This window comes from Pan paniscus, chromosome 10, assembly GCF_029289425.2.
Source record: "Pan paniscus chromosome 10, NHGRI_mPanPan1-v2.0_pri, whole genome shotgun sequence".
In the NCBI taxonomy this organism is placed as follows: Eukaryota; Metazoa; Chordata; class Mammalia; order Primates; family Hominidae; genus Pan; species Pan paniscus.
The window spans coordinates 32,032,678-32,048,883 of record NC_073259.2 but is presented as its reverse complement, the minus strand read 5'-3'; the positions used below and the strand labels follow the sequence as shown (position 1 = coordinate 32,048,883).

General features: G+C 32.6%; 1 protein-coding gene across 5 annotated transcripts in view; it reads left to right on the top strand.

Moving 5' to 3' along the window:
- USP15 (ubiquitin specific peptidase 15) overlaps positions 1 to 16,206 on the top strand; it is a 146,121-nt gene that overhangs the window by 41,565 nt on the left and 88,350 nt on the right. For 3 of the 5 annotated variants that reach the window (XM_003824818.7, XM_003824819.6, XM_008978458.5), the window contains exons 3-4: positions 1,169 to 1,299; positions 13,173 to 13,299. In XM_003824818.7, the coding sequence (XP_003824866.1) occupies positions 1,169 to 1,299; positions 13,173 to 13,299 (258 nt within the window). Of the gene's footprint in view, positions 1 to 1,168; positions 1,300 to 1,400; positions 4,443 to 13,172; positions 13,300 to 16,206 lie in introns of those variants that run through there. The other 2 variants (XM_063593375.1, XM_034935534.3) reach the window with 2 other exon arrangements.

The following is a 16,206-nucleotide window of genomic DNA, read 5'->3' as shown; positions in this document are numbered from 1 at the left end:
AGAAATTGCAAATTCGTCTATAGTAACAGAAAGCAAGTACTGTTTTCATGTACAAGTCTAGAAAATGCAAAGTAGACTATAGTTGCAAAACACAGAATAAGTAACATTCTCTTAATCCCTCAGGTTTTTTCTCGCTTCTTGATTTATATTGTTTATATCTTATTGGGAATACTGTGTTCTCATTATTGAAATGCTACCAAGAACAATTTTGCTTTCTGTATCTGTTAATTAAGACTAACTTAGGACAAGAAAAATCTCCATTAAGTTGGATATAACTCAGTGAGATATTTCTGTTCCTCTTTCTGCATTTTAAAAATTCACATGGACAGATAACAAGTCTCAGATTAGGACTGTGATGTAGGTATGGTTCCAGAAATTTCTTCTAGATCTGTGGCCTGTCTTGTACTAAATTTTTTTAGTCTAGCTAGAAATTTGAAAGTGGACTGTGAATTAGAATCACATCTGAAGAATTACCTCCATTTTAGTTCTTGGGAGAAATCCAGATTGTGGGCCTTCTGGAATAATGAAATGGTTCACAAGATGCCCATTTGTGATTTCTGTCATGGTTCCTAGCCCATGTTTCTTGGTGTCATTGTAAAAGGTTGTTGATTTGCTTCTGAATTTCCTACAAAGGCTGATGCTAGAATGAATATTGTTACCATATGAGGGATCTCTGCTACTCAAAATATGTGGGAAACACTCTTGTCAAGTCTCTTGACTAACAGTTACTCCATAGTATTTTTTAAAGAACCTAATAAAAGAGTTATGTTTTTAAATATTGCTTTTTGATTTATGGTACAAACTGAAAGTTTTAAAGCAATAGTTTATTTTGAAATATGTATGGCAGGCTTGTCCAACCTGCAGCCCATGGGCTGCATGCGGCCCAGGATGGGTTTGAATACAGCAAAACACAAATTTGTAAACTTTCTTAAAACATTATGAGATTTTTTTTAATGATTTTTTTAAGCTCATCAACTATTGTTAGTGTTACAATTCTTCCAATACAGCCCAGAGAAGCCCCAAAATTGGACACCCCTGATGTAAGGGAGCTGAATTGCTTTAGAGCTTAAAACTTGTTTTAAATACTTAAATTAGCCTTCATGAGTTTAATTTGTAATGTGTCCAAAGTATTTAGAGTTAGGTATTGAGTTTATTTTTTCTTTTGCAGATGGTGATGCCCAGTCACTTAAGGAACATCTTATTGATGAATTGGATTACATACTGTTGCCAACTGAAGGTTGGAATAAACTTGTCAGCTGGTACACATTGATGGAAGGTCAAGAGCCAATAGCACGAAAGGTACATTTTAATAATAACTGACTATAAATATTATTTTTCTTGATTAGTTCACATTTTATTATTAATACAATGAATTGTGAAGTTTTATCACTTATCTTAGAGAAAAAGCCAGCAAAATAACCATACACTGTGTTACAATAATGGCAAGTAACATGTTAAGAAGGTTTACTTATGCTAGCCACTATTGTAAGTATGTATTATTGATTAATCCTCTATATAGAGAGAGAAAACTCTGTAAGGTAAGTAGTAGGAAATGAGGATAAAAAGTTAGGATCTAGTTATTTTAGAAAGTCATATCAGGATACAGACTTTGGCAACCTGACCCTGTTTTCTGTGCTGCACTGTTTTTGATAAAACAATTAGAAAACAATGAAGAAACTAAAAGTTGAAACAATGTTTTTTGGAACATAAAAATTTTTTAAACTTGAAAATGTAGATTTTTTTTCTTATCCTTTAACATTTTAAAATTGTAGTCTAGAAACATTAAGAATAACCAATTTCGTTTTTTTAGGGAACTAAAAAGCAATAAGTAAGGGTGTTGCTGTAGTAGAATACCAAATATTCAAGGTAAATGAGCGAACCTTACACATGTATTTGATCATTTATTGTAGGAGGGGTGGGAGGCTGAGAAGGGACCAAAATCTCTTGGCATAATTTTGTATCTGGTTTGGGTCCCCCGACCCTCCCCCCATCCCCCGCCACATAGAAACAATTAAAAAGTTGGATTAGGTAACATAATGGTAAAAAAACCTCTAGTAGACCTAACTATATTTGAATTTATTTGGAATTGATGCTACAAAGTTGCCATGTTAACAATTTGTATTTGTGTATCCATGGTTTTAGGTATATTAGAAGCTAACCTTGGATCTTATTTTCTGAACAGATCTTGAATGTACCTTTTATTTATTTTTGTTTAGTTTTATTCCTTAGTTTCACTCAGCCACTTCAAAATTAGAATTTCTCTGTTGTAGGAATGCTAGCCTTATAGATCTGTGAAATGATCTAGTTGCTTTATCTATAGTTGCTGGAGAATTGAGTGTTTTGATCAAAGGTAGCCTATTTAGCTGTAAAACTGTCTAGAATTATTTCATTCCTAGGATAAAGGAAAATTTGTGTCCAAAATATCTCTAAAGGTATTAAACTGTATTCCTTTAATCTTAATGTTACACTTTTTTTCTTATAAATATAGCACGTTGTACACTAGCGGTCTTCAGTATGATAAACAGATCAACTACCAATTTCATTGCCATTACTCTTTGAAATAGTCCTCATTGAGAGTTCTTGAAACCTGTGTCTAATAACAAAGTAAAATATAATCAAAAATTTCACACAAGTAGAAAGAAAAAACATTGACAAATCTCTTGGGAGACCACATACTTATTTTTAACAAGATGAATGAAATATATTCAACCTGTAAAATAGTTTGCAAATGTTCATGTGCTATATTACATTGCCTGGAGTTCTTATTACAGATGCAATTTCCTACAACGTTAAATCTGCAGTAAAATTTAATTAATCACACTTAAATTTGGGAATTTCATTTGCATTTTCACTGTGGCCCACATGACTGATGCAGGTGGAACTCAAAGAAGTAAATAGACCAGCTTATAGTGTCTGAAGCCCAACTTTCAATGTTACCCATCTCTGATTGCATTAAAGAATCTAAGATTGGTGGTTCCCCTAGCTATAATGCAGAAACCAAGTTAAACATCTTCCTGTACCTCAAAGATCTCTAAAATGCATCATTTATAGTGTCAACATTCAAAGAATGGATGAAAAGAAAGCAAGGATATAAGCAGAAAATACAATGGAATCAAAATCCAAGAGAAACAGCAGACAATAGAAACAGACCCATAAGAAACCCAGGTAATTGAGTTAGTAGATTTTAGAATAGTGGGCTTATTATGCTAAAAAAAAAAAAAAAAAAAAGGCAGATGAGAAGTAGGGCAAAACTATTAAAGAAGAAGCAAATAGAATTCTAAAACTATTAATATGGAAATTTTATGGATTTAATGTTTGGTAATAAAATTATTAGACCAAACAGAACTGAAGAGAAAATTTGTAAACTAAATGATTTGTCAATAGAAAATATAGAGTCTAAAGCTTAGAGAGACAAAAGAATAGAAAATACAGAAAAAAGCTAAGGCATAAATAGACTGCCGTAAGTAAGTTTAACATGCATACATATAGTTGGAATCTTGGAGAGGAAAGAAAGAGTGGGTAGAAAACCAAAGGACGTAATAGCTGAGAATTTTCCCAAACTGAGAAAGGTGTCATGCTTTAAATTAAAGAAATGCTATGAATCCCAAACTGAAATAATACAAACAAAACTGTACCTAGTACAAATGTTGAAAAGCAAAGGCAAAAAAATTTCCAATAATAGCCAGAGAAAAAGACATGTTATCTTCAAAATAAGGATAAGACAAAATAATGATTTCTCAAGAGAAACCATGGAAGCCAGAAAACGATGGACTTTGATATGTTAAAAGAAAATAACTGCCAATATAGGATTCTGTGACTAAGAAAATAATCCTTCAGGGATGAAGGTGAAAAAAGCCATTTTCAAATGAAAACTAATAGAATTTGTTACCTGCAGACGTGTATTAAAGGCACTACAAAATAATCTTAAGAATGGAAGGAAAATTATTCCAGATGAAAGCTTGGAGATGCAGGAAAACAGTGTAGGCTGACAAAATGTAAATGTTGTGAGTAAGTCTTAAGATGGACTGTTGAAAACATTAATAATAATTTTTATGGAGTTGAAAATGTGTATAGAATTAACTACACAATAGTGTTAGCATGTAAGTTAAGATAATATTCTCTACTATGTTCCCCGGTGATCCCCAGCTCCTCATATCCATATTCTTGGGCACTCTTCTTCCATGTTGTACTGAGGTTGGTCTGTGTGGCCAGTAGCATATAGCAGTACTCATGGTACATCGCTTTCGAGATTAGGTTATAAAAAAACACCGCGGCTTACATCTTGGGTGCACACGCACTCTAGCTGTCTCTCTTTCTCATTTCTCACTCGGGGAATTCAACTGCATATGGCGAGGACACTCAGGCAGCCTATGGAGAGGCCCACATGGTGAGGAACTGAGATCTCTGGCCAATAGAGAGGAACGGAGGCCTGCAACAACCATGTGAGTGACCTTGGAAGTGGATCCTTTAGTTCTAGTTTAGCTTTCAGATGATTGAAACCCCAGCCATATCTTGAGAGCAACCTCATGAGAAACTCTACACCAAATCAACCCAGTTAAGCTGCTCCCAGATTCTTGACCCTTAGAAACATTGTGAGATAATGTTTGCTGTGTTAAGCTGGTAAATTTTGGGGTAATTTATTATGCAGCAATAGATAACTAATACTAATCTTGGTACCTGTAAACAGGTGCTGATATGAAAACTTGAAATGTGGCGTGGCTTTGGAGCTGACAGTGAATAGAGGTTGTCAGAACTTTAAGAGTATCAATGAAAGCTTAAAGGGCCTTAAACAAACCGTTAGTAGATTACTAGACTTTGAGATAGCTGCCAGTGAGAACTTGAAGTGAGGAAAGTCTTACTGGAAACTGGTAGAAAGTGGTCTTTGTTATACAGTGGTAGAGTAAGTTTAGCAACATGTTGCCTGCAGTAAACTGAAAGGTTAAAGATAGTATTTAATGAAATTATAGGTCTGCCAAAGTGTTAAAAGTACTGCCTAGTTTCTTTTTGTGTTGGTTATAGTCAGATGTGAGAGAAGAGAAATACACTAAAGAAAGGATTGTTCAATAAAACAGAGCCAATATTTACTAGTTTTGAAGATTCCTAGTCCCTCCAGATGGCAAACGGTGCTAATACTAAGAAGTGTTTCTGAGCAAAGATAAAACTCAGAGTATTCTCAGAAAAAAAGTGTGATCTAATCTGGCAGCCAAGGGTGTGACTGTAAGTTACCTCAGAAAAATCAAAGGTCATGCCTCACAGTACTATTCAGACAAAAGGCTCTATAAAGTATTTAAGGGTTAACTTAGAGGTTGTCCTGTCAGTAGTAATATTAATTAATATTAAGGGTGTCTTCTCAATATGTGGCTTCTAAGAACAGGAGGGCTTCAAGAAGCTTACGGGCAACCCCTTAGCTTTCTCAGCATAAAGCCAAAGTAGAGAGGACTTATCCTACAGAACATTTGTGGACATGGCTTTTGTCTAATGGAATGAACTCCAGTAAGATCCAGTGGAGACCTACATTGTTTTCGAATTACCTCGCAGAACCACTGCCATTTTGGACTGCAGAAGCAGTATTAAATGAAAGACGCCTTTGACCTCCCAAACTCCGATAAGTAGGAATCAGGCTGAATATTTACTTAACTTCAAGCATGTGCTAATGCATGAAAAAAGGATGACTCAGAGAACAGAACCAAATGTTAGATAGAATAATTTTCAGGCAAGGGTAGAACTGAGTTCCAGTCAAGGAATTTCTAGTATTTGTCCAGGTAGATTTCGTAATCGTTATGGACCATTGATTCCTTTGTACCTCCTATTTCCCCTCTTATAAAACAGGAATATTTAAAAGGCTATGTTCTGTGTGCTTCATCGTTTTATTTTGGGTGTATGGGGGGCAGAAAACTTGTCTCTTAGTTCACAGGCCTATACATCAAGAGACACTACAGTAGTCCCCCTTATCTATGGTTTTGCTTTCCGCGATTTCAGTTACCTGCAAGCAACCATGGTCCAAAAATATTAAGTGGGAAATTCTGGAAATAAACAATTCATGAGTTTTAAATTGTGCACCATTCTGAGTAACATGATGCCATCCCACTCCATGTCCTCCCCATGGACACTATACACTACCTTCCCATTTGTCACTTAGTAGCCATCTTGGTTATCAATCTACTGTCACAGTGCTTTGTTGAAGGGCATTAGTAGCATAATGCAGCGTTACAATATACATCATTCACTTCACCTCTTCTCATCAGGTAGACATTTAATCATCTCATATCATTACAAGAAAAAGGGTGAGTACAATATGATAAGCTACCTTGAGAGACCACATACACGTAACCTTTATTATAGTATATTGTTCTAATTGTTCTATTTTATTATTAGCTATTGTTAATCTCTTAGTGTGCGTAATTAATAAATTAAACTTCGTCATAGGTATGTATGTTTGTAAAGGAAAAAACATAGTGAATATAGGGATTAGTGTGCTATTTGTAGTTTCAGGCATCCACTAGGGGTCTCGGAATATATGTCTTCAAAAGCTTATAGAAAATTTATAATTTGTCAATTATAGATGACAAATTTCTGAACTCCAGGTTGCTAAAATGAATTGAGACTAGTCGGGGCCTTTGGAAGAGCTGAGTGTATTTTGTATTTTGGGGGAAGGAACTGTGAATCACTGGGGGCCAGGGGGTAGACTGTGGTAGCCAGCCTCAAAGATGCTCCCCAGTGATTGTGACCTCTTAGAATCCTTAGTCTTGTGTAATCCTTTCCCACATTGTACGACAATTGGTCTATGCAGTCAGTAGCATGTGGCAGAAGTGGTGGTATGTCACTTCTGAGATTAGTCCTTAATGGATGCCTGTACTTCTATTGGGAGTGCACATACCTCCCTCATCCCCTCCCCTCGGATCACTCACTCTGGGCGAAGCCATAACTTTGCCCTTAACTTACCCTATAGAGAGACTCACATAATGAGGAACAGAGGCTGCCAACAGCTACATGAGTGAGCTTGTAATTAAGATTTGAACAACATGATTAACCACCATAACCTAATTGACATGTACATTGTACTTAGTCATTGCAGAATACACATTTCTATTAAGTGGAATTTTTAAGCAAAATTGACCATATTCTGGGTTATCAAAATTCCAGTAAACTTCAAATGATAGAAATTGTTCACTGTATTTTCTGTCATTAGTGGGATTAAGCTAAAATCAGTAACAAAGAGATAACCTGATTATCCCCCAACTATCTAGAAATGGAAAAATATACTTTTAAGTAATCCTTGAGGCAAAGAGAAGAATGAAAATTAGGCATATTTTAAACTGAATAATAATTAAAATACAACTTAAAAGATTGGCTGAAATTCTCAGAAGGAATTTTATAGCTTCAGTGCAAATATTGGAAAAGAAAGTGAAAATCTATTGTCTCAACAAGTTAAGGAAATTGAACTTAAGAAGAAACATTATAAAGTAGACATTAACAAAATAGAAAACAAACCTACATTAAATGAACAAAATTCAGTCATTGTAGAGAGCAGTGAAATTAGACCAGTAAAGTAAAGATGAGTCCTGGCAGGATTGTTTAAGAATAAAAAGAGAGTAGGCACAAATAACCTATATTGCGAATGAAAAAGGAAACATCATAGCAGAGTCTAAAGACTTTTTTGAAAAGATTATGTTTTGAACAGTTTTATGTAAATTTGAAAATTTAGATGAAGTGGATAATTTCTAGACAAACAAAACTTTAAAATGTCAATACAGTAAGAAATAGGAAACTCGAATTCACCTATGTGATTAAAGAAATTGAGTCATTGAAAACCTTCCCACAAAGAAAGCTTCAGGCCAAGAAATCTTTACCAGTGTATTCTACCAAATATTTAGGGAAGCCATAAACCAATACCATACAGATTCTTTCTGAGAATAGAAGCAGTACTCCCCAACTTATTTTATAAGGCTAGCATAAACATGACATAAAACCTGAAGGACATTACAAGAAAGAAAAATTACAGGCTGGTCTCACTCATGAACATAGATGCTTAAGTCCCAAACACAATGTTAGCAAGACAAATCCAGCATTACGTAAAAAGGACAAAAATGACCAAGGTGGATATTTTTCAAAGAATACAATTTTAACTTTGAAAAGCATTCATAATTTTAGCAGACTAAAGAAGAAAAATAATCTCAATAGATGTACAAAGAACATTTGATGCTCAACATCCATGTATGATCTTAAAAAAAAAACTCCTAGAAAACTAGGACTAGAAATCGCCTGTAAATATTGTACTTATTGGTAAAATATTAAAAGTTCTTCCCAAGTCAAGAATAACTGTGTTAGAAATCTTAGCCAGTATGGTAATATAGTAAAAAGAACTAAAAGAGTGAATCTTGTAAAAGAAGATACAAGACTGTCAGTGTTTTTAGAAGGCATGATTCTACAGGTTTAAAATTCCAAAAATATGTACCGGTAAACAATTAGAATTAATAGGTAAATTTAACAGGTTGCCTGATATAAGGGCAGTATAGGGAAACCAGTTTTTTATTGGCAACAAATAAAGTTTATTTTTATTTGTACAAATTAGTGGTGTACATGAGAAAATTTGTTACATGTATATAATAAGTAGTAATGAAGTCAGGGTATTTTGGGTGTCCTTCACCCAAATTCAATACATTTTTGTTAAGTATAGTCACCCTGCTCTGCTATCAAACATTGAATTTATTCCATCTTACTGTATGTTTGTACTTTTAAGCCAGTTCCCTTCATCCTTCCCTGCTCCCTTCCTTATCCTTCCCAGTGTCTGTTATCTATCTTTCCACTCTTTACTTCATGTGATCAAATTTTTTAGCTTCCACGTATAAGTAAGAACAGATGATATTTGTCATTTCGTCCCTGGCTTATTTCACTTAATATAACTTCCTCCGGCTTCATCCATGTTGCTGCAAAAGACATGATTTCATTCTTTGTAATGGCGGAATAGTACTCCATTGTTTATATATATATACAATATTTATCCATTCATCCATTGATGAGCACCTAGGTTGGTTCCATATCTTGCTATTGTAGATAGTGCTACAATAAACATGTGAGTGCAGGTATCCCTTTCATATACTGACTTCTTTTCCTTTGGGTAGATATGCGGTAGTAGGATTGCTGGATTCAATGGTAATTCTGTTTTTAGATTTTTGAGAAATCTCCACACTGTTTTCTGTAGTGGCTGTACTAGTTTACATTCCCATCAACAGTGTATAAGTGTTCCCTTTTCTCCGCATCTTCGCTAACATCTGTTGTCTTTTGTCTTTTTAATAATAACCATTATGGCTTGGTTAAGGTGATATCTCATTGTGGTTTTGATTTGCATTTCTCTGATGATTAGTGATGTTGAACATTTTTATATACCTGTTGGCCATTCATTTGTCTTTTGAGAAATGTCTATTCATGTCCTTTGCCTACTTTTAAATGGGATTGGTTTTTACCTGTTGAGTTGTTGAGTCCTTGTATATTCTGGATATTAGTCTTCTGTTGGATGAATAGCTTATAAATATTTTCTACACTTCAACAGGTTGTCTCTTAATAAGGTTGAATTTTAAAATAACATTTACAGGTCAAAATACTTAGGAATAAACCTAGTAAGAACTGTGTTTTTCTATACTGAAAATTGTAAAACATTACTGGGTAAAATTAAAGAAGACTTAATGAATTAATGGATCTAGGCTGAAGGTCTAGAAGCTGAAGATGTAGGAGAAGGAGTAGGTCACTAACGTTTTTCTGTAAAGGGCCAGATAGTAAATATTTTTAGCTTTATGCGCCCTTTAGTTTCTTTTGAAATGACTAAACTTTGCTGATTTAGGCATAAAAGCAGCTCTAGATAATTAATAATTGGGTATGAAAGTAGCCGTAAACATAAATGAATGGGCGTTGTTGTGTTCCGGTAAAGCACTATATACAAAAATAGATTGATGGGTAGATTTAGCCATCTAAACCTAAGTTTAGCCAAACTTAGTTCATAAGTTTGCCCATCACTGGATCTAGGCATTGGCTTTAATGTCTACCAGCATCACAAAAAAAGGAGCAGCTAGATATTTGCATCCTGTTTAGAGTGAGTGTATGTCACCATCTATGAAGTGGTCTAAAGTAAAAATTACAAGAATAGGAAAGATGGAGAACTTCTAGGTTAAAAGACTCTTAAGAGACGAATTAGTCTATTGCAATATATGGACCTTATTTGGATGCTGATTCAAACAATACATTAAAAACGAGACAGAAGGAAAAATTTGACTTTTGACTGGATATTTGATATTAATTGATTAGTTTTAATTTTTTAGGTGTGATGATGGTATTGTGGTTATGTTTGAGTCTTTGTTTCTGAATATTCTGAAGTATTTGTGGATGGAAAATCACATATATAGGATTTGTTTCTTACACATTAAGAACTATGATTTCATAGTTTTGTTGTATTTATCTACTTCTCTGTCTTCACCGTTATCTGTTCTCACTCAGACTCCAGGATCTAGGTCTAATTTATCTGCACCAAATGTAGGTACTCAATAAATGCTTTTAAAATGAATGAAGCTAGCTCTACAAAAGAGTAAGTCAGTCTGTTAGAGGCCTGGTATTATGAAATTGTTTATATAGTACTAGATTTTTTTAGAAATTACTTTTATTTCTCTTCCCATTTCAGGGAGGGAGGCACTTGGAATGAAGGTAAAGTTTCCATGAAACTTTTCATACACAGACATAAAGGGTAGACTATATTAGGTTTATTTAATATGTTTAATGGTCTTGTAAAAAATGCCCTAAATATTCACAGCAAAAAATAAACAAATAGAAATTATTTATTTTAATCCTCTGTAAACTTATATGTAGCTCAAATACTTAGTAAAGAGACTTTGCCTTCATTATGGTTATAAATTAATGAAAATATGTTTACATATACATAAGTCTTAAATTTTGGACAAGGAACCAGATTTCATCATGTACTCACTTTTTATTTATGGTAATATAACAGTGTTATAATTCACTTAGAGTAAACATTGTAACTATCATCTATAATACTGAAACATAACTATCACTTCTGAATATCCCTCTTCCGATCTTATTTCAAATACATATTTTAATAGTTATAATAATTAGGTAAATAAAACTATACTTTTTTTATAAGCTTGTTTTTTCCTGTTAGTCTTCATGACCATCATTTTCAATGCATACATTTTTAATTAAGGTAGGAAGGAGATTTTATGTAAACAAATATGAAGGAGATTATATAAGCAAATAATCTACATGTGACCATTACAACATTGATTCGTAAATGTGCTAATTATTTTTCTTTTTATGGTGCTGTTATTTTCAAGCTTTAATAGTACATATCGTATGACCTTTTCATATAAAAATAGTTTGACAACAAACTCATATTTTTAAAAACGACACCTTGTTAATACACTACTTTGGGAATTAGTAAAATAAATATCTTATAAATATAGTAGCAGTATTCTGAGTAGTGATGATGAAGGTTTTAGCAATGTAAAATGTAGGAAAGAAGAAAAAAATGTTGAGAAAAATTCTGAATCCCAGTAGTGTGGATTTTGAAATATTCTTGATATTTTGTTTTCGTAGATCTCACAATAACTCTGACAGTTAAGTCACCAGATTCTTTCCAGGAAAATATCTATAGTATTATGAAAATGTATTTTCAGTTTTAGAAAACTATGCCTATTTAGAAAGTATATACCTCAATATAAATCATAATGGGGGTTTTGTTTTTTAACCATACTTATTCCTTTTCCTGCTTTGTGTTGGTCATTCCATTTTTCTTTTTCTTCCATAAAAATGAGGCCTGCAGTTTACCTTAGTTTTATTTACTACCAGTGATTAGTAGCTACTTTAATGTAGTTTATTTTAGGATTTTACTCAGCTATTGAGCCCAAGTATAGAAATTACTGACTGATAAGAATATTTGATTCCTTGTTTCTCTACTTAAATATAACTACAAGTAATCTTATAAAATTAAATGTTACTACATTTGTAACCATGAAGTAAATCAGCCTAAGATGTTTAAAACAAATCTCAGTAGTTTAACATATTGGTTTTACAAAACAAATTACATTTATTAGCAGAAGGAGAGGTACAGGCTGCTACCTGTTTAAAAAAATTGTAACAAGTATGATTAAGAAAATATATATGACAAAGTATCATAAAAATGTGTGTTGGATTAGATAGTAAATACTAGATGAACTGCATTTGAATTTTTTCCATGCAGTGAAAGACAAGTTTGTAAAGTCCTTTTTTGAATTGATGTAAGCTTGTGAGTATATCCAACGGTCATTTGGAGCCTCCCTTTTGCCATATTTGTCTAATGGATCACATATCAGGCCTATTACTATTTTCAGAAACAGTATTCATGACTGAAATCCTACAGTTAACCTTTAGAAGATCAAAAGGAATTATACTTATTTAAAAGGTGACCTTAATATATACATATTTCCTTTTTATGCTTTATGGCTTGCATGCTTAACAGCTTTCTTTTAATTGCTACATAGAATTACTAAGTGTGTAGTTAAAGGTCAAACAAAGTAAGTCACTGTAGGGTGAAACTAACATATCAGTTACCTAGCCATAGCTGGATATTTTGGCAACAGTGATTTGGAGTTATCATTTTAATAGATATATTTTAACATAACAGTGATAATATAGCCATTAAGTTCAAATTGTATAAACACCTTTTTAAAGGTTTTCTGCTTGGGATCACTACTAAAAGCTAAGAAGTATGTTTGTATCTTCAATCAGAACTCTGTTTATTTGTATTATAATGTATAAACAGAGAATGTACATATATATTTGCACATAGTCATTTTGGGTAATCTTTCTCATTATAAATACTGAATATTAATTATTTATGGTGTACTGGTATATCTTCATAGATCAATAGAATGCCTTTCCAAACTGTCACTTAATGTTTTAAAATCATGATTATTTCTTTCTTTTAAATATCAAAATTTCCAAAAAGTTTTCTTGCTTTTGAAGTTTTAACTATCCAGTATCTTTTTTTATATGTATTGACAGGCTTTAATAGTGACTGGTTTTTCACTGGAGATCTGCGGTTTTCTAAAGTCTCTTTAAATGTATTGTTATTAGAGTGAAATATATTGATATAGGTGACACTGATTTGTTTTGTTTCATTATTTTAGGTGGTTGAACAGGGTATGTTTGTAAAGCACTGCAAAGTAGAAGTATATCTCACAGAATTGAAGCTATGTGAAAATGGAAACATGAATAATGTTGTAACTCGAAGATTTAGCAAAGCTGACACAATAGGTAATTCAAGATCCTGTCTTGTTTTTAAACCATTGCTATTAGATATTTAATTAGAATTATCTTTGTATATGCTACTTGGATGATAACCATTTTAGGGATTTATATATAGACATTTGATTTCCAGCTTTGATACAATGTCTTAGAGTTAAATTATTTATTGTTTCTTGTATGCTTTTGCATTTATTAAATGAATTTTAACATTTGTGCTGTTTTGCTTTTTTATAAAACATCAAATAATTATTGTTTTTATTTAGCAACTGGTGTGTCATTTGTAACATAGACCTTTAAATAAAAACTTAATTAAAACTTGGTAAGGTAGCATGGAAAATGACAATTGGTTATTTCCTTTTTTCTCCTATTTATTCTTTGGTACTATAAATACAGTCAAGTAGCCAAGGCAGCAGGCTTAGCATTATTTTGACACATTGATTTTTCAAATTAATGAGTAGCGTAAGCAGTTATAAGTCAAATATAAGTGAACTTAATTCTCTCTATATATTAAAATATATATAAATTGTTTTCTTTCTATTTAAAAGATACATTTTTAATTTTAGGTAAAGAATAGATTGAATAAAATGTTTTTTAAAATAAATGATTATGAATTTAATAAAAATTACATGGTTTTTGTTTCATAAAACAACTCAAGAATTTTTAAAGTATTTAATTTCAAATGAAGTTGTTAAACAAGATTAATGGTAATACCATTGATCTTAGAAAATACAAATGAACAGTGAAGAAGGACACATAACTTGTAGAACCCAGCTTGGAAGAGAGATTAGCCAATTTATGAATTATAGCATGGCATAAGATTTCCTTGTTGGAACCAGTCATTAAAGTAAATGAAAGTATTTCTGAATTTCATTAACTGCATTTGGCTTTCTTTCACCACTTACCCACTTCACAGCAGGAAAATCCTTTTCACCCATATTTTTTATGAAATAGTAGCATTATTCAAGTACTCAGTGCTTGGTTAATCCTAATGTTTGCACCAAATAAAATACAGCATTCTGTTATGAATCTTTATTCTCCCCTCTTCATTTAGCTAGAACATTTATAAGTTCGAGATTAAGTTTCAATAAGCTGATAGTTGGCCGGACGCAGTGGCTCACACCTGTAATCCCAGCACTTTGGGAGGCTCAGGCGGGTGGATCGCCTGAAGTGAGGAGTTCGAGACCAGCCTGGCCAACATGGTGAAACCCCATCTCTACTAAAAGTACAAAAATTAGCCGGGTGTAGTGGGCGTGCGCCTGTAGTCCCAGCTACTTGGGAGGCTGAGGCAAAAAAATTGCTTGAACCGGGAGGTGGAGGTTGCAGTGGGCCGAAACCTTACCTCTGTACTCTAGCCTGGCAACAGAGTGAGACTTTATCTCAAAAAAAAAAAAGCCCATAGAGTCATCTTTCTAAAATGAATGCTTAAAAGATAAGGAATTTCATATGTAAGTTTTATTATAATTATTATTACAGATAAATTGCTTGACTTTTGAATTTCCACATTTGTAGAATATATTCAGGAAAATAAGATATTTCTACATATTGAAAACAAAGTTTTCAACATATGAAAATTATTTTAATCATATGAATATGTACATGAGAAGAGTCTATAAATTTAATAAGGGTAGTCTGTTAAAATTAATTCAGAGAGTCGTCTCTGAAGTTTATAGCCAATTGGAATATAAATGAGAAGCTACCTCTTAAAATAATGTTTTCTAGTTATTTTTAAAGTTTGGTATTTTCTTCTCTCCCTGCCTCATTTTGATAGGAAAATTAAATATGAGACCATCAGAGATATTATTTTAGACCATTATTATACTAGGTATTTTGAAACTCAGGAAAATCAGCAACTGATTTAATTTCTGAATTCAAAACAAGAATTATGGGTTCTCATGATAAGAACTGTGTAAGAATTTGTCACGAAGATATGTAATTTATAAAGGATCACTGCTTCAAAAAGTTTACAATCTAGCATAGATTTTAATCAACATAGATACTAATACTTTAAAATGCTAGATAAATTGGATATGTACTTTAACATTATATATGAACCCAATTTTTGCATAGCTATAATTTTTTACTGTACTAAATCATTGTTTTTCAAACTGGATTGTTGATATTTTGGTGGTTCATTAAACAGTTTTGGGAGTAAAGAAAATTGAATGGGAGATATTAGAATATAAAATATCAACATATATGTTTATGTCCTGGGTCACAATTTCTTATTATAGCTCTTAGTTTAAAAAATTTGAAAGTCTGTGGTAGAATGAGTCTTCTTTTTAAGCAAAAAGGTTTGCAAAAATTAGTCAAGTCAGGAATTTTAGACACTTCATGGTTATGGTTATAGTACAGGTTAACAGTTGTTGAATATTTACTATGTTTTAAGCACTTTACAGGAATTTTCTTGTTTGAAGTTAAACAAGCAGGTATCTTCCTCTTACAGATAATGAAGCTGAGATTTAGAATCTACCTCAATTCACCCTGGTACCAAGTGGTAGAGCTAGTACTTTAACTTCATAAGCAGAGCTCTTAAACCAGAGTCTCATCTCTCAGTTGCTGCCTTACACAATCTGTGTATGCTAAAGGAATATTCATTTTGGAGATATTAACTGGGCTGATTTTGTTTTTCTAAAGGAAGTGGGTTTTGAAACACAGAATTTACATAAGGAACTTAAGATGGATATGTATTTTTCCCTTATGGTCTTTTAAGAAATCTTGATTGAAAATGATTAAAATAGCTATGTATGTGAAATACAGCTGTATAAATTTTATGAACAGATTTAGGAAATATAAGTGTCTGTTTTCTCTTGTTACCAAATTAATAAAATATTCTGTTTTCAGCTAGTACTACTTACATCGATATATAGTAAAAATGATAGCAGGCCATAGGCCATGTCTAAATGATTTACCTATCAG